Below are 19710 nucleotides of genomic sequence, written 5' to 3'. Positions count from 1 at the left end.
TTTTTTTATTATTGTGTAAATATTAACATATAAAAAAATAAAATTAAATCATATATTTATATATAAAGAGAGAAAATAAATATTGAATGAATTATTTTTATAACTAAATCTAATTAAAATGTTCATTTTCTTCTTTATTCTTCGAGTAAAATTTATAATTATCAGTTCTTAAATTATTAGACTAATTTAGTTGAAATTATTTATTAAAATAATTTAATTATATAGCATCACACACTACATACATACATACATATATATATATATATATATATATATATATATATATATATATATAGTTTTTCTGTAATAAACCAATTAATTCCACAATTTATTTGATATATACATCAATTGTATAATAAATAAACAACATATTAGTTATGTAATAAAAATTAATTGCTAAATTAATTATTTGTATAAAATATACAATAACTGATTTAATAGTTAACTTGTATATGTACAAAATGTACATAATATTTTGGATTAACTACAATTTTGGTCTCTAAAATATAAATCGAAAATTTTTTTCGTATAAAATTGTTCCTAAGATTTAATTTAATTTTAAAATTATTTTTTTTACCTAAATTTTAAATTTTATTATCAAATTGTTCTTAACCAAAAAATTATAAAAAAAAGAAAAAAAAATGGATGAGAGAAAGAAGAAAATCACGCAAGGAGGGGGAGAAGAAGGAAGGGGAAGGGGGGAGGAATCGACGCCATTATTCTTCTCCTTTTCCTGCCACAGCATCGTCACACGTCTCCTTACCCTCCTCCCTTTTCTCCCCTTTGCGCTAGCTCCGTCGTGGCGAACCTTCTGTCCCCCTTTCTGAGAACCCAAGATCCTCGACCCTAGTGCCACGGTCAATACTCAAATGGCCGCAATGTCACCCTCTTTCGTCCTTTCCCAACCTAGCCGTTCACCCTTTTTCGTCCTCAGTTTTTTCATTGAACAGAGACCATCGAAACTAGCCTTTTTTTTTTTCTCTAACAAGCTGTCAGGAACGTCACCATCTTCATCAGCTTTTTTCTCGCTGAACTAGACACAGAGAACGACCCGTATTCCACCTCCACTAGCAGCGGCCAACATTACCACTGCAACTCACCTATTCTACTTCTGTTTCTTTTATTAATTACATTGTTAGATTTGTTGATTTGTTGATTTTGTTAATCACATTGTTGTTGTTGGCTCTGATTTCATTTTGATTGATTCTATTATTCTTCTACTTCTGATTTTGATTCCATTCTTCTGATTCTGATATTTTGCCAGTTGAAATTCTATTTTTGATTTTTTGATATTTATTAGTTAAAATTTTGTTGCTGCTATTGAAATTTCAGTTGAAGAAGAAGAAAAAGAAGAAAAGATGTTGTGATGGAGAAGAAGAAAATAAAGAAAAAAAATAAAAACTGTCTATTTTAATAAAGAAGAAGAGTATTTTAGTCTGAAAAACGATTTTAAAATTAAGTTAAATCTTAGAGACGATTTTGTATGCCAAAAAAGATTTAAAACAAAAAAATTTTCAATTTATATCTTAAATACCAAAATCGTACTTAACTTTAATTTTTTTATAAACAAATCTACAGTGAAACATTTGATTATTTAAATGATTAATTAGTTTATTAGAAAAATGAATGAAATAACATATATAAATATAAACAAATACATAATATTTTATTGGTAATTGATTTTTTATGCATATAATATGTTTATATTTTTTATCAATAAATTCAAATTTAAAAAATTAGAAAAGAAACCAAGTTCAAAATTAAATAGAAGAGCAGGTCCAAAAAAAAATTAAATAGAAGAGTAGTTGAGTAGTTGACTTAGAGTTGGAAAATAGACTGTTTCTAGGGGGAAAAAAAAGGAGAAATTAATTGTCAATAGGCGAGATTCTCCTGCCATTCAATTTTCAGATTTTCAGTTGACACATCTGATATTTCTTTCCTGTAACTCTCCTTCTTCCATATTTCATTCAACTCCTCTTAAATATATCTAACAGATTAATTGATATGTCAAATTAAGAAATATTTTAGATAACTAAATTCAACTCATCATAAATAATAAACAAAATAATAATCATATGAAACATATAACAACGACAGCTCCCTTTCTTGTATTTATATGCCATATTCATTCATGTATATTAGATTTGAATTAAGAATTGACACGTCAATCTTTTTCTAATAATAAAAAAATAAATCCTTAATTTTCTATCTCCAAAAAAATTTATTAAATTTAATTACAAATAAACTTTTTATTTTTATAAACTAAAAACATAGATATTTTCGTACTGAATTGAAATTATCATTAAAAAAAATTTGTATCCTCTATTTACAAAAATAATTATTTATTTGTAATTTAATTTGTGGAAGAATTTATTTGTCTTCTTAATAAAAATAAGGTAGTGTTTGGTGGAGAGATAAAAATAAAAAAAATTAAGACGGAAAAATTGAGACTGAAACACAGAGATTAAAAAATAGATATTGAAATAAATTTTTGTTTAGTGTAAAATAGGAGACAAAAATTAAAATAAGAATAAAATTTTAATTTAATTTGTACAAAGATTTTGATCTCTAAAAATTTGTGTTCCTACTTTTTGAAAGTATTAAAATATTAAAAATTTGAAGACTGAAACAACAATTTTAATACCAAATTAATAAACATGATATTAAATATTTCAAAACAAATACTAGGTGAAGGGCTTATTTACCTCTCTCTGTAATAAAAATAAAACAGTTTTATTTATAAAATTATAATTAAATTAGATTCGTGTATATAGTGACAAAAAAAAAAAAAAGAAAATTAGATTCGTGTATGTGTAATAATGATAAGTGAATGGGAATGTGATTCCTCTCTCTCTATCACACACACTTTCTTTTCTTCCTCCCCCTCTATTGGTTGTGATTGTGAGTGAGTGTTGTTTCTACGTCTCTGTAGAGAGGTAGAGAATAGAAGAGAAGAGAAGAAAGAAACAAGGGGAATCACATTGTTCTTGTGCACGTGCTCATGCAGGCGTAGCCTCCTTATAATAAATCTTCTTTCTTTTTTACTTCTTTCCTATTTTTGGTTTATTTTTTTGTTTCTTCATTTCTGTGTTCTTGTTCTGACTTAGAAAAAAACACACTCCCCTCCACCTGTTTGTAGAAAGTCTCAAATCAAACCAAAGCACCCTTTTTTGCTTCTCTTTGGGGGATTTTCAGATTGGATTGAATTGAATTGAATTAAATTGAGCTGTTCATCAAGGAAAGAAAAGAAGAATGGGAACTAGTGTTGGGAGGTTTCTAATGATGTTGCAGAATGAAGGGGCAGTTGGAAGTGGAGGAGGTGAATCAGTGTTAGACTCAATCAAGATTGCAGTGTTACCAATAGCAAAGGTGTTCACCATGTGCTTTTTGGGGTTCCTCATGGCTTCAAAGTATGTTAACATCTTACCTGCTTCTGGGAGGAAGCTCTTGAATGGGGTATATATGTCTTTTCTATTCTCTGTTTTTTAATTGCTCTATCTGTTGAATTGTTCTGTGTTTGCATCAATCATTATGAGTTTGGATACTGGTGTCAAAGACCAAAGCAGAAGAAAATGAAATTGAATTCTCCTTTCGTTTTCATTGTCTTTCTCTTTGTCTCACCCAATTTTCGGTTGTTGTAGCTTGTCTTTACACTATTGCTACCCTGCTTGATATTCTCTCAATTGGGACAAGCTGTTACCCTGGAGAAGATGCTAGCCTGGTAGGTGACAAATAAATAGTACTCAATTTATTCTCCCACCTTAAATTTTGTTATTTATTGTTATGTGATAAATCACACTCACTACCGATACACATCATCAATTATTTGAGCTCCGATTTTTTTGCAGGTGGTTTATTCCAGTCAATGTTGTGCTGAGTAGCATATCAGGCTCAATAATTGGTTTTATTGTCGCCTCCATCATCCGCCCCCCATACCCTTTCTTCAAGTTTACAATTGTACATATTGGAATAGGTAATCAAATAGTCCTTTTTATGCTCTCTGTCTTTTTTTATCTGCACTTCTGATTATGATGACATGAGAGTCAGGACTGAATGTTGTAAAGAAAAGCAATAGAGGAATATAATTTGCAGGAGTGAGAGTTTTGTTCCGGTTGAGCGGATGCTTTAGATCATAAGGTTAGGAATTTGCATTATAGAGAAAGTCGGGATGGATATATTTTGAAAAGGGTAGTGTAATTTTACCTCACGTGGTTTTGTCATAAGTAAATTAGATTTATAGAAACCAAGTATGAAGAATAGTTTACATGGGGGGCAACATACTGGGTTGACCAATATGCTGGTAGGGTTGTAGAGAAAAAAAAAAGTTATGAAGAAAACACATTGCAATTGTCGCTACAAACTATAATCAAATATGGCCAAAGCCACGAAGCGTGGCTTGCTTTCAATGGGTTCTGGGCATACATGGTTTCTAACAAAAACAATGGCGTTGTTTGATTCATACAACCGACCTTACTTAGTGGAAAAAAAAACGAACTTTTCTTGTTATACTTCGATTGACATCTAAATCATAAGAGAAGGAATGAATGATTGATTCGTTATAATTGTTTACAATAAAATTTAAGAGCAGATATGTTGATTCTGTGTTTTATATGTTGGGTTTTTCTTGTGTTAAATTTAATTATATCGCTGCAAATTCCTATACAGGGAATATTGGGAACGTGCCGCTTGTCCTGATTGCTGCTTTATGTCGAGACACATCCAATCCTTTTGGTGACACTGAAAAATGCAGCACAGATGGAACTGCCTATATATCATTTGGCCAGTGGGTAGGTTCATAGATATCTTCTTGACAACTCCATCTTGTCTCAGTTATTGAATTCTAGTGCCTTGACTTATAACTTTTTCACATAATCAGCTACAATATTAACTCTTAAGTTCAGGGTGGTTGATATAATGTAGAATAGTTTAAGTATATACTCAGGACTCAGAGTATATTGTTTAAGATCAAGAGTATATTGTTCTAGAAAACATACGCAGGACTTGGGAGTTATTAATTTTAATCTGTCGCAGGTTGGTGCTATCATCCTATACACGTATGTATTTAATATGTTGGCTCCTCCTCCAGAAGGCACATTTGACATTGATAATGAAAGCCTTCCACTGAAGGGTGCTCCAAATAATGATGCCTCACCTGAACAAAATCAACGAACAACTCCATTGCTTGCTCCAAAGGAGGAGGAAACCCAAAAGGAAGAGGTCATTTTGACAGCATCAAATGCTTCAAGGGAATGGAAGGTGAGATTAACTTGATGAAGAGATTTATTATTATTATTATTATTATTATTATTATTATTATTTTCTGTGTTATTTTATTTTATTCATGTTATTTGATGACTATCATTTTCATGATAATTTTTGTAGAAGTTTAAGTTTAAGTTTATATAACTTCATATTCGCACCTAATGGGACAAGGCTCAGTTGTCATAACTCAAACTTAACAGGCACAGGAATTTTAATATGATTCTGATGTTTATGTCTTTCAACTCCAATTGCCAAAATCTTCCTTTTTTGTTTATGAATTGATGGTTTAATTTTTTATGTGTTGCACAATCCATGCAGTGCCTATTTAGATATGCCTATCCTCAATTACTTTTCTTCTTCTCTGGATCCAATGTTTACACATGGTTCATGGTTGCTAGTGCAGATTAAAGATATTTGGGCATTTCTTTATGAGAAGTTGAAGCTTAAGCAAATTATTCAACCCCCTATCATCGCATCGGTAAGCTTCTCTTTGTTGGACCCATAATTGATGGTTTTTTTATTTTTTATTTTTTTATTTTTTTATCTGCATTCTAGATGCTAGGTGTCCTCATATCCCTTCCTTTTGTGTTGCTGTCTTTGGTTGGAAAGATTAAGGTTATTTCTTACTTGTCCTGGTATGGCAATCCAGTTTATATATGATACTTTTTCTTCAATATCTTTTAGAGCAATTATAGAAACAAATTTGTGCATTAAAAAAGAAAAAAAAATAATTCTAGTAATCAGCAGTGTACATGCTGAGTCTTATAGATGTCATATGAGGATTATGGATTTATCTAGTAATAATCTTCACGTACCCAGAGCAAACAGCCTTGGTATATATCTTCATTAGCAAGTAAAACTTGGAGCTTGGTTTAGTTGTTGTATTTTCACTATTTTGGTAAATGGATTCTTGTGCCAGTAGACAAACGAAGTTGATTTTTTTCTTGGTGTATTACGCATGTTTTCGCAGATTCTGGCCATGGTACTTGGTGCAGTCCCATTTCTCAAGAAACTCATCTTTACACCTGATGCCCCATTATTCTTCTTCACTGACAGCTGCATGATACTTGGGTATGCATATTGATTGCAGTAAATCCTTTTATTTAGTTTGTGTTCTTTTGTAAGTATTCATTATTCTGTGGAAACAGCATACCAACTTACGGAAATTTTACATTTTTCTTTGGGAAACACATGCATATAATAACCTTGATTATATCTGAAATAACAAGGAAGTAGACATGTACATAGTTTCACCTTATTATTTCCTTTTAACTTGTAGAATTAAAATCTGCTTACATGCAAAATGAATACTTTATACAAAAATGTATTGTTAGGAAAACATTTCAATCTTGTTTATGAGGTCATCCATGGATAGTTGGGCATCAAATATATGTTAAGAAACTATGTCACATGGTCTTAGATTAGCGATGGTTATGAATCTATTGATACTGGCTAATAGTTACTTTAATTAATGATCAGGGAGGCCATGATTCCGTGCATTTTGTTGGCACTGGGAGGAAACCTTGTTGATGGTAATTTCATAAAGCTCTTGTCACGAGTGTCATATTTAATCTAATTTCATTTATCATGTGTATTGGATTCCATGTATTCGTTCTTACAACAAGAATATATAAATGAATCATGGTTATCTGTCTGCAGGACCTGGAAGTTCAAAACTTGGTTTTCGGACAACTGCTGCTATCATTTTTGGGCGGCTGGTTTTAGTGCCTCCCGTTGGACTTGCCATTGTAATGACGGCTGACAGGCTTGGTTTTCTGCCACCTGATGATAAAATGTTTCGGTTTGTCCTACTCATTCAGCATTCAATGCCAACATCAGTTCTTTCAGGTATGCCATAAACATCTCTTATCCTTCTTAGCCCTCACTTTTAGGAACACTTCTGAACATTGCTAGGGTTAAACCTTAAAAAGGTACACAAATCCCTAGCACAACACTTCTGAACACAGGTTGCTTGAGGACTTTAATATCAGAGAACAAATTTGATGTATGGTTAGTTGATAAACCTCAACACAGTCACCCTATTACGTTTGTTCACCAAGTATTTGACTCTTACATTAACTACAAAAGTGCTGCACATGATAATAGTACTCGCTCGGTAGATAGCATAAAATATTTTACACTAATAGTGTATCAAAATTAATCTCTAGACTTAATGTTATTTTGGACTTTATAGTTTTTCAGGTGTTAGGCTTTTAACCATTAAGGTTTATTCTTTTATTTGTTGACAGGTGCCGTTGCTAATCTAAGAGGCTGTGGAAGGGAAGCAGCTGCAGTATTGTTCTGGGTCCATATCTTTGCAGTATTCTCAATGGCTGCATGGACTATTCTATACATAAACATACTCTTCTAACATCAGAGTTTGTGATTATTGCTTTTGCAAAATTCAATTCCAATTTATGTTGTCCATAGGGAGGTTATAGATTAGTGGATAAATAACAGTATTCCATTGAACAGAAGGATCTTCCTCAAAAGAAATGAAAAAAAAAAAAATTCTTAACCGATGAAAGCTGGACATAAGGTATCTATTCACATGCCATGCTTGGATGGGGCCATTTTATTTCATTGTTGATTGCGTTTGTCAAAAAAAAAAAAAAGAAAAAAAAGAAAAACCACCTTGAGAATTCTTAGTATAGTATATAGATATTATATATGTTGTGTCTCTATAATCTTATTAATTTGATCCTGCATCCTGATCACAGTTATGTAAATTGTTATTATACACATGTTAGTTTAGTTTTCAGTACCTAAATTTTCTAGATCCTGATCAATATCTTAATGAAAAATGCAAATTCTCTTAATGGTGCTGTTATTTGATTTTTTCTCCTCTTTTACCCTATGTTACTTGAAGATGGGGCCTGGAGTTCTAAGGACTCAAATCACTCAATTTTCAGAATTTTTTTTTTTATAAACAGAACCATATTCAGTAACTAATCAGTTTAACGGAGTTGTAGAGTATTCTCCCTAATTTATTTCCATATTTAAAATTGATGTAGCACATTTAATTTTCAAAAGTGCTTGTATTTCTTAAATAAGCAGTATCTTCCTTTGATTTAGTTTTAAGCAATCTCTTCAGTTATTAAAAGAATAAATACATAATCTCTTAATTAATGGGGGAAACTTGCTTCAAACAAGCCCTCTCAATGACCATTGATCCTAGTGATTAAGATTTCAATGAACATCCAAATGGTTATTAAGAAACCTGTCTTATTAGTTATCTGGTGACAAACATTACAATAATGAGAACATAACTCTCCACCCTTATATTGAGCATCAAATGTCAATGGACACCCACTCTAGAGTTTCCATCATTAACACCTCTACAATATTTTTAGTGACACTGGTGCATCTCAACCTAAAACTTTTGGTCACAAACAGCATCCACTTCTGGAGTTGAAGGAATTAAGTCCATCACAGTAATCATCAAGGATGGATCATCAACTATATAGGCTTTGTGTCATTGACGCACAAACGAGAGAGAGAGCAGGTGCAAGAAATAAAGATCGTGTTATAAGGTTATTAGTTATTACAAACACTAGTCTATACTCTATACATAACTACTGAAATTAGTGAGAACACAAAGCACCCCAGAAACAGAGAGTCAGCTAAAATTCCAATCCCTAGTGGCTACAATAAGGAATTATTATTCTTAAACAATTGGATAAGTACTTAGAAAGGGCACCACCATCTTCTGCTTCTGCTCTCCCTTTGGACGGGTGTGGCATAAACATTAACCGTATGATGATCTTGTGCGGACATGTTGCGCCCGCTGAGATGCCTATTCCCTTCAATCTGTGAGTTACCTAACCACAGGACAAGCACAATGCCAACTAAACTAACTATTGGAGCCGCGGCAAGAAAAAACCATCTTCCTCTACCACCTCTTACCGCCGAAGAATTTGTGGAAGAATTCGAACTTACAACTTCTGTATGATGTATTACACTTTGACTAATACTATCTGCTTCGTTTACTTCAGCCAAGACAGAGACATCAGAGGAACTATCATCCACATCCACCATCTCTAGTTGCTGCCTGTCATGGTTTACATGTTGAAGAACACCGTTCTGCTTTCCCTCTTCGTAATCTTTGTCATCAGTTGGAAGCTCATAGCGACAGAGAGGACATGAATTCCGTGTGCTCAACCATGGTAAAATGCAACTTCCATGATAGAGGTGAGAGCATGGAAGCTGACTAGCTTCAGTCCCAAGTACCAATGCATCCTTGCAAATGGCACAAACTAGTTCACCATGCTTCTCATGGTCCTTGTCAACGACTACGCGGGGAAGATTGTTCACAAATGACAAAGATGCAGGAGGTGCTCCTCGTCTCGAATTGTCATTCTCAGCAAGATGCTCAAGAAAATCTTCGAATTGTCTAGCATCGAGATAGTCCCCAAAGTTGGCACCATAGGGATGTAAGCCAGTATCCTCCAAGTCAGCTCCCCAGTTACTGACCATTTGGACCACCTCAGATTCAGCGGAATCAAACCTTTGTACCCGTACATTGCTACCCCTACTTGCACTCGAATTTGAGGTGAAAAACATTTGAAGGCGAGCTGTGGCTTCCGCTTCTACAGCATCAGCTATTTCCCATTCCCCTTCGACATCCTCTTCCTCCTCCTCATCATCATCCTCATTGTCCTCCTCCTCTTCCTCATCATCTTCCATATCATCTGAGTGCCAGTGACTGACACCAGCATGCATTGGATCTATATCGGTGTCACTATCAAACTCATCTCCCACATCTGGTAAACCAAACATTCCTCTATGTATAATACTATGTCTATCCACGGAGACATCTGAGTCACCTCCATAAACACTGAAAGAGAGGGAATCAGTCTCACCATGAGGAATCCTATACCGTCTAAAGCTTTCATTTGATTCATTTTCACCGTAAAGTGAACTCCAATTATCAAAACCATCGCTGTCGGTATCAGAGAGAACCCGCCTCCATCTCCTAGAACCACTAGGGGTATTATGTAAACTAGCATGCTGCGTCGACCAAGCAGCGGCATCCCCCTCCACAATTTGTTGAACGTCCTCCAAAGAAGCAGTCGCAGATCTGCTTTGCCTCAAATTATTAACCATGTTGTCAACCGACTCAGAGCTGTTGCGCCTGAACCGGCCTCTAAACCTTCTTTGCATGCTCTGAGGGGTAACCATATGATTCCCATAGTCCTCGAGCAATAAAAATTTACAATCACCACATACACCAACTGTTGCAGGATCACTTGTCATCTCATTATCAGGAGATAATGCCTTCTGGCAAAGAGAACAAACCCCAACATTCTCGGAATTCGCAGACATCTGAAACCCGACAAAATGAAGAGAATCAAAGATAGTTCTAGTAATATACATTCACAGCAGGGCAACAAAACAAAAATTGTCTCAACATTGAACATGGCATTCAAATAAACATAAACACTTATCACTAGAACTAATATACATGACAAAAATCACACAATGAACCCCCCAACATAACAATAAAAACATGGAGTAGTGTTCAAACAAGAGTAAATTGTAAGTTTAATAGGCATCAACTAAGAATCAAATGTGATTACAAGCACAATAAATTAGTTAAGAATAGTGGCAAAGGAAAAGAAAGAACATTTTTTTCCCGACAAAATAATCACATATATGACTAAGATCGCAATGCAATTAATTGAAAGGGGAAAAAAACTGATTCCCCAGTTATAAGGAAAAAATATAAATATAAAATGCAAGCAATTAATTACATTTTTTTACAAAAAAAAAGGAAAGACATTTTCCCCTCTTACAAAGGGGTAAGAAACAACGAAATTGCTACAAATACGCAATACCGAGAAGATAGAAAGCTTCGATAAGAATATGGGCAATGTTAGAACGGCATAAAGAACGAAACTTTGAATAAAAACTTGCCTGATTGAACTGAGAAGCAAATGGGAATTGAAGAGTGAGAAAAATTACCCAGTTACTGAAAGAAAAAAAAAAGCGAATAGATCTTCGAACAATTTGAGAATAAGGGGCTAGATTAAGAGTAAGGAGGTTTAATTTTGATGAATGTAACGAAACGGAAGAAGAAGAAGGAGGAGGAGGTAGCTTTAGCGATGTAATTTGAGAGGCATGACTTATGAGCGGTGACTTTGGCTTGTTCGAACAAACATCAATCTCACCTCACTCTACGCTCACCCCTTTCCGCACGACCACCACGTTTCTTTCTTTTTTCCATTTTCTTTTGTGTTAATGGGTTTTTTTTTTGTTATTTTTTTGCTGTTATTGTTGTTATTTACTGGTTTATTTTTTTTTTGAAGTAGTTATTATTTATTGATTTATTTTTATTTACTAAAAAAATTAGAGTTCGATTTCCCTTATTTTAAATAATATATTTATTGGAGTTTAATTTTGAATAATAAATTTAAAAATTAGTTATTGTTCAACAATAAAGTTATATTGAATTAAGTTTTAAAGTGACTTTTGAGATTGATTTCTTGCAAAAAAAAAAATATATCTCTAAAAATTTAATTGTACTACAAACGGCATCTAAATTAAAAAAATTGCATCATGTTAATTTTCAAGTCTTTTTCTATCAAGTTACTTTTTATAAATTTAATACATTTTTTGGCGTCGTTTTATTTTTGGCACTAAGTACTTGTTAAAACGACATCGTTTAATGATTATACATTTTTTTGTGGGGAATAAGATAGTTTATGGTTCATTAAAGTTAAATGATGTTGTTTTATCAAATATTTAGTGCAAAAGCTAAAGTAATATTGTTTTATTTAGTTCAATATAAAAAAATATGTGTCACATTATTCATAGTGTGAGTGTATGACAAGTAATTCGATGAAAAATGAGTATAAATTAACATGATAAATTATTTTTTAATTTTAAAAACTTTTTGTGATGCAATTAAAATTTTAGAATATTTTTAGTATAAATACTTAAATAGATAATTTTAAAAATTATTTTAAAGTTTAATTGAGATCTATCTTACAAAAATAATAAAAAAATGAGAATGAAAACCACTTAATAATTATTGAGGCCTACTATACATACAAGTCTTTTTGGTTTACAAGTTATATAAGTTGGCCCAAATCCAAGAAAAAAAATACGCGCACCACTCCTTTAAAATCGAGCGTCCAACGCACGCGTTCATTATGCCGCACTCTTCCTCTTCTTCCTCAATCAAAATACAAACCGTCAAGATTCAAATGACATTCGAAATAAACTACAATTCTGAAGACACGTTCCAAAAAATACAAATCTCCATAAAAAAATCACCAGAAAAAATGAATAAACATTATTCAAGGTACTGTTTTACTGGTTTTCTAGGTTTTTTTTAGATTGTCTTTGCCATGTACCTCATTTTTAACCAGCCAAATAATTAAAGGATTTCAATAAGAAATATACTGTCTCTCCTATGTTTTGGGTGTATTTCTTAAATCCTTTGGGGTATTTCTGTAATCCTTTGGGTGTATTTCTGTAACCATTTGGGTGTATTTCTGTAATCTTTTCTATAACCGTTTGGGTGTATTTCTATAATCGTTTGTGTGTATTTCTGTAATCATTTGAGTATATTTCTGTAATCGTTTGGGTGTATTTCTGAAGTTCTATTATCTTCAAAATAATTTCAAAGCTTGATTTCAGAAACCATGAAAATAAAAAAAAAACGAAGCAAGAAGAAGATCCAACAAATTTGGCAATAAATTCGAAAAAAGAAATGAAATCTTTTAAAAATGGAAGTTATATATTTGCACGTTAATTGAGTTGAATTGATTTAAAAATCTGTTAAAGAGACAGCGCATTCTTTTTAGACTTGTAAAGCTTGTAAGTGCAAAACACTTGTATGTAGAGATTAATCCATAATTATTGTCTCCAAGTCAAATGAGAGAGATTGTATCTATAAAAGAATTTTTAGTAATGATTATGATGTCTAAAAATATTTGTCTAATTTATTAAAAAAATTAAAATTAATATTTAATTTTAAAAATATAAAAATAAATAATTATTAAATATTTAAAATTTATCATAAAAAATAAATTAAATAAAAATTAGGGTAAAAAACGTATTTAAGCCAGGCTGAGGAAGATATTACGCATATCAGCCAAAACGAAAATTGTTTCAGCAATCAACGAATGGGCATTTTAATGTAATTTGAAGCAACAAAATTTGAATTATAATTGTACGTAATTCGAATTAATATGGACCGAATTATGCACAAGGAAGATTGCATGTAATTCGAAGCTACTTGGGTCGAATTATGAAAGCTTAATTCGAATTTAGTCAATTCAAATTACTAGGAAAAGTATAGTAACCATAATTCGAACTTTAGTGATTCGAATTAGTAGGAAATGTGAAGAAAGGCATAATTCAAAATGACCTGATTCGAATTACGTATATATAGTGCGAATGAGGATGATTCGAATTAGTGTGTACCAGAGCTCTATATATATGAGATGAACGTGAGTTGCCCTCATTAGAGAGGGGTCAGATGGCTAGTGAGGACAGTTTTCTAGTGTTGGTTCACCACAGAGGATCGATTAAGAGAAAAACTCGTTCCGGTGTGAAGTTCACCGATAAGGATCCTCTCTGTATTATCGTGAGTTCTACGGCGAGCTTTGATGACCTTGTTAGCTCTATACTGATGAAACTTGGTCTGGAAGGTGTGAAAAGGGTTAAAAAGTTTTTCTATCGCATTCCAATCACGGTGCTCCAGGATACCGTGAAGTATGATTGTTTCACGATCGGGAGTGATGAGGACTTGCAGGTCATGTTTCATTGTCACCGGCAGTTTCCCGAAGTGAGGACACTAGAGCTATTGGCAAAGTTGGTTGATGTGGTATCCAGCTCGGGGGGTTCGAACCGGAATACCAACACTTTAGCCACGGTTGCCGGATCTAGCTCCAGACCTGCCGTTGCTTCTTCCTCCGTCCCTGCGTACGAGGCACCCGTCCAGCCTGTCGCCTCCCCTTCGTTCGTTGTTGATCTCAACGGCAGTGTTGGCGACGAGGTTGGAACAGGGGAATTTATACCGACCTCTATACAGTGTGATGCACCGGCTGGGGTTGGAGATGGATTGTTTGATGATCCAGAGGACGATGATGTCGAGTTGGATATGATTGCTAATGACAGTGGCGATGATATTGGAGCGAGTGAGCCTGCAGGGGCGGGAGGTGGTTCTAGCTCTGGCACACAGTAGTACCCTCCACATTTTTCATCTTTGGACCTGGATGCCATGAGGCCTGACAGGGTACCTGGGCAGCATGCTGGATTTGGTGCTAGAGATGCAGAAGGGTCTGCTGGTATGACATAGTTCCAGGTTGGTCAGCAATTTCAGGATAAAGATGAGGCCCTGTTAAGTGTGAAGACTTACAGCATCCGCCGAGGGGTACAGTACAAGGTAGTGGAGTCTGATTATCGCCGGTATGTGGGCAAGTGTTCTGAGTTCGGGAATGGGTGCACATGATTGATTCGGCTGAGTCTCCGACAGCGTAAGAGCATTTGGGAGGTCAAACGGTACAATGGACCACATACTTGTCTGGCCAGCTCCATATCTAGTGATCACAGGAGTTTAGATTATCATGTGATATCGGCCTTCATTATGCCAATGGTTAGGGCTGATGCATCCGTCAGCATCAAGGTGCTCCTAAATGCGACGGCCTCACACTACGGGTTCAGGCTGACGTATAGGAGGGTCTGGTTGGCGAAGTAGAAGGTTGTTGCCGTCATTTATGGTGAATGGGATGAGTCGTACAACGAGCTCCCAAGGTGGGTATTAGGAGTGCAGGTGACCATGCCTGGTTCTGTTGTAGTGCTTAGGACTAGTCCTGTTCGAGTTGGGGGACAGCTAGACGAGTCTCAGGCTTATTTTCACAGACTGTTCTAGACTTTCCCCACCGTGTATCGAGGCATTTCGTCATTGCAAGCCGTTGGTGAGTATTGATGGCACCCACCTATATAGCAAGTGTGGGGGTACGTTGCTTGTAGCGATTGCACAGGACGGGAACTCCAACATACTTCTTGTTGCATTTGCACTAGTCGAGGGTGAGAATGCTGAGTCATGGTCATTCTTTCTCTCCCACCTCTGTCAGCACGTGACACCACAGCCGGGTCTGCTTGTTATTTCTGATAGGCATAACGGCATCAAGGCCGCGCTTGAGGCTCCCGACGGGGGCTGGCTACCTCCAGCTGCATACCAGGCATTCTGCATTCGACACGTATCAGCAAATTTTACCCCCACTTTCAAGGACAAAGGCGCAAGGAGGCTTCTTGTGAACGCTGCCTATGCTAAGACCGAGGTCGAGTTCGAATACTGGTTTGATTTTGACTTGGTCGGTTTGAAATTTGAATATCAATATTTTTAATTATGAGAGTTACCCCTGCCTCTATGCTGAAATGAAGACACGTTTCAAGTCACATGAAATTGACATGGACAAAAATGATAATAGCATGTGTTCATACCCTGGGTCGAGCTGTCCGACCCGGGTTGTTCTACCGACAGAGCGACCGACCTCTTCAGGTCAGGACAATCCGACCTCTTCTCAAAGAGCTCGGCCAAGCTACCAGGAAAGCCCAATAAAGGGCCCAAACCGAGGAACACGACCCGAATCCAAGGGTAGCCCAAGCCTATAGAGATGAAGGCGGTTCCCTTAAAGATAAGATGACCTCACTCGAAGATAAAGATAAGATAAGATAACTAACTTATCTTATCTAAGGAAGGTCTCTTTACACCATTATAAATACACTGGAGCACCCATGTATAACTCATACTCTGATTCTACTCAATACCTGCTTAATACCCTTGCTAACTTAAGCATCGGAGTCCCTTGCAGGTACCCCCCACCCTCCGGGGACGAAGGTTCAACACCACCACCAAGTCCAACAAGTCGGACACAACAGCTCTGACCAGCACAGAAGATCTCGTCCGAGATCGACCTACAGTTTCAGGTAACCCTCGGAACATTGGCGCCGTTGCCGGGGAACCTGGAAGTCATCCCGTCACCATGGCGGACGACCATGACAACGACTACACTTCAGATCTAGAGGATAGAATGCCGCACAAAAACGCAGATGCCACACCAAAAGATACTTCCCAACTTAACAACAAGAAGAACCCCTCAAACGAGGGAGCCATGGATGCACTTCAGGACCGGTTAAAACAACTTGAAGAAGAAGCCCTACGTGAACGAGAGGCCGAGAAAGACCTACAAAGGGAAATAAGGCGACGCCGGGAATTGGAGAACAAACTCTTAAAACTTGAAGTCGATATCAAAACCAAAGCCAGCCAATCCCCTTCCAAAGATAGCTCCCACAAGGAGCAAGACCCATTCACCAAGGAGATCATGAAGACTAAAATCCCAAAAGATTTTAAACTCCCAGATATGACCTTATACGACGGCACTATAGATCTCGGCCATCATCTCAGCAATTTCAGAAGCAGAATATACCTCACCGACGCCTCAGATGCAGTTCGTTGCAAAGCCTTTCCAACTACTTTGACAAAGACGGCAATTAGATGGTTCGACAACCTCCCTCCTAGGTCCATCTCAAGTTTCAACGACATGGCCAAGAAATTCCTGGCCAGATTCTCCATCCAAAAATACAAGGCTAAACATGCTCCGAGCCTATTGGGAATCAGACAAGGAGAACGGGAAACCCTTCGCAACTACATGGAAAGATTCAACAAGACATGCCTGGACATACAGAACCTACCGACGGAGGCCGCCATTATGGGTCTCATTAATGGCTTGCGAGAAGGGCCCTTTAGTCAATCCATATCGAAGAAATACCCCACATCTCTGAACGAAGTGCAGGAATGAGCGGAAAAGTACATCAACATGGAAGAAAACTCCCGATTAGGAGAGACCTCGAAAGCCGGATTCACCTCCCGGGATAAAGACAAAGATTCTAGAAAGAAGGAAGATCGACATGAAGAGAAAATAAAAAATACCACAATTACACCCCCTCCGGGTATCTTTGTGGATGTATACAGAGAGGTTTACAACACGGAAAAAATACCACCAGCTCGGCCACGCAAAGGCAAAAAAGGAGGAGGAAACCGGGCTGAATATTGTGAATACCATCGGATCCGCGGGCACTCCACCAATGAGTGTTTCGATCTAAAAATTTCATAGAAAAGCTAGTAAGAGAAGGAAAGCTAGATCGATATCTGGCCACCCGTGACGATGAGCAAAGAAAAAGAAGAAGAGCAGAAGATGTTGGACAAACCGCGCGATCATCTCGTACACCAGAAAGACATGTCCACATGATACACGGCGGATTTGTCGGGAGAGGAATCTCTAAATCATCTCCCAAAAGACACCTCAAAGACGTATATCATGTCGCAGGAAAGGAGGAAGCACCCCACATCCCCGCGATTACTTTCACCAAGGAAGACGCTTCCGGCATCGCATCAGGACATGACGATCCCATGGTCATCACTATTATACTGGCAAACGCAAATCTTCACCGCATGCTAATAGACCAGGGGAGCTCCGCCGATATCTTATTCAAAACTGCCTGGAAGAAAAAAGAACTCAAAGGATATCCGGATAGCCTGTTCGGACTAGGAGATACCCCGGTTCAACCGATGGGATACATCTCGCTACACACAACTTTCAGAAAAGGAAGTTAGTCAAGAACACTCAAAATAGACTACATCGTAGTCGACGTAAGTTCAGCCTACAATGCCCTAATAGGTCGGACATCGTTGAATCAGCTCGGTGCAATAGTCTCAACCCCACATCTATGCATGAAGTTCCCAACGGTATGGGGATAGCTACGATAAAAGCAGATCAAAAGATGGCACGCTGCTGTTACAACGAAAGTCTAAGCCTCAGAGGCAGAGGAGAAGAGTTCCACACAATTGAGCTCGGTGGAGTTCAGAGGCAGGAAGAACTCCGCCCACAACCTGAAGGTGAAATAGAGAAAATCCAGATCGGGGACACCCCAGACCAAACGACCAATATCGGCACACTCCTGAAAGGAGACATAAAAGAATCACTCATACAGTTTCTACGAGATAACGTCGACCTCTTTGCGTGGAAGGCCGCAGACATGCCAGGCATAGACCCCAAGCTAATGTGCCACAAGCTAGCAGTCTACCCAGGATCTCGGCCGGTACAATAGAGACGTAGAAAGCTAGGACCAGAACGCTCTCAAGCTGTGGAAGAACAGGTACAAGCTCTACTGGAGGCAGGTTTCATAAGAAAAGTCAAATACCCACTATGGCTTGCTAACGTCGTATTGGTGAAAAAGTCAAACGAGAAGTGGCGAATGTGCACTGATTATACCAACCTCAACAAAGCCTGCCCAAAAGATCCTTATCCACTCCCAAGCATCGACGCACTGGTAAATGCCTCCTCCGGATATAAATACCTCTCCTTTATGGATGCATACTCGGGATATAACCAAATCCAAATGTACCCACCCGACCAAGAAAAAAACCTCATTCTTAACCCCAAAGAGAAATTACTGCTACATTGTCATGCCCTTCGGTCTTAAAAACGCGGGAGCCACTTACCAAAGATTAATGAACAAGGTTTTTTCGGATCACATCGGAAAAATCATGGAAGCCTACGTGGACGACATGCTAGTAAAGACACAAAACGAAGAGATGTTATTATCCGACCTGACCCAAGTATTCGACACTATAAGACGACATGGCATGCGACTCAATCCCGTAAAATGCACCTTCGCAGTAGAAGCTGGTAAATTCTTGGGTTTTATGATCACACAGAGAGGAATCGAGGCAAACCCGGATAAATGCCGGGCCATACTCGACATGAAAAGTCTGACTTGTGTCAAAGAGGTACAACAACTCAACGGAAGGTTGACAGCCTTGTCCAGATTCCTGGCCGGATCAGCAATAAGATCTCTCCCCTTCTAGGCTACTCTAAGGAAGGGAAAGGAGTTTGAATGGACAGCAGAATGCGAGTGATAAACCACTATTTTATGGTTTATCTTATGCTCAATTGAGTGGTTTTTATCAAGCCTTTGCACACTTATTCATACTATTTGCATGGTTTTACAATTTCTTTCCAGAATTTGTTCTATGATTGAAAACTTGCTTCCTAGAGTCTTTAATTTATGTATTTTAATCATCTCTTATTACCATTTGATGCCTTGATATGTGTGTTAAGTGATTTCAGGGATTACATGGCAAGAATGGCTTAGAGGATGGAAAGGAAGCATGCAAAAGTGGAAGGAATACAAGAAGTTGAAGAAATTGCTAAGCTGTCTAGCCTGACCTCTTCGCACTCAAATGATCATAACTTGAGCTACAGAGATCCAAATGACGCGGTTTCAGTTGTGTTGAAAAGCTAACATCCCGGGCTTCGCAACGATATATAATTTCTCATATCTTCCCCGAAGTTAGGCGACGCGTATGCGTGGATGACGCACACGCGTCGCATCTGCGAATTTCAATCCACGCAAACGCGTGGACGACGC

At 36.8% G+C, this 19710-nt stretch overlaps 3 protein-coding genes across 4 annotated transcripts; 2 read left to right on the top strand and 1 right to left on the bottom strand.

Annotated features, from left to right (window-relative positions):
• The first annotated feature begins 2846 nt into the window (after positions 1–2846).
• LOC130973793 (protein PIN-LIKES 6) lies at positions 2847–7918 on the top strand. The gene is made up of 10 exons (XM_057898457.1): positions 2847–3456; positions 3642–3721; positions 3849–3973; positions 4666–4787; positions 5032–5256; positions 5666–5740; positions 6233–6333; positions 6742–6794; positions 6922–7110; positions 7512–7918. The coding sequence occupies exons 1-10, from the start codon at positions 3253–3255 to the stop codon at positions 7631–7633; spliced, it is 1296 nt and encodes a 431-aa protein (XP_057754440.1). The 5' UTR covers positions 2847–3252; the 3' UTR covers positions 7634–7918.
• An 868-nt stretch (positions 7919–8786) lies between these two features.
• LOC130973792 (uncharacterized) lies at positions 8787–11472 on the bottom strand. Of its 2 annotated transcripts, none has more exons than XM_057898456.1 (2): positions 11227–11472; positions 8787–10587 (listed from the first exon to the last, which is right to left on the bottom strand). In XM_057898456.1, exon 2 carries the CDS (start codon positions 10585–10587, stop codon positions 8950–8952), a length of 1638 nt encoding a protein of 545 aa, XP_057754439.1. In that variant the 5' UTR covers positions 11227–11472; the 3' UTR covers positions 8787–8949. The 2 variants fall into 2 exon arrangements, with proteins under 2 accessions (XP_057754439.1, XP_057754438.1); XM_057898455.1 differs by having other exon boundaries at positions 11179–11460.
• A 2278-nt stretch (positions 11473–13750) lies between these two features.
• On the top strand, positions 13751–14458 carry LOC130975524 (uncharacterized). Its single transcript, XM_057900309.1, has one exon. The coding sequence runs from the start codon at positions 13751–13753 to the stop codon at positions 14456–14458; it is 708 nt and encodes a 235-aa protein (XP_057756292.1).
• Positions 14459–19710: the final 5252 nt, after the last annotated feature.

The sequence above is a fragment of the Arachis stenosperma genome, chromosome 4, assembly GCF_014773155.1.
Source record: "Arachis stenosperma cultivar V10309 chromosome 4, arast.V10309.gnm1.PFL2, whole genome shotgun sequence".
NCBI lineage: Eukaryota > Viridiplantae > Streptophyta > Magnoliopsida > Fabales > Fabaceae > Arachis > Arachis stenosperma.
Note: the sequence above shows the minus strand (reverse complement) of the source record. Positions and strands in the feature narration are given on the sequence as shown.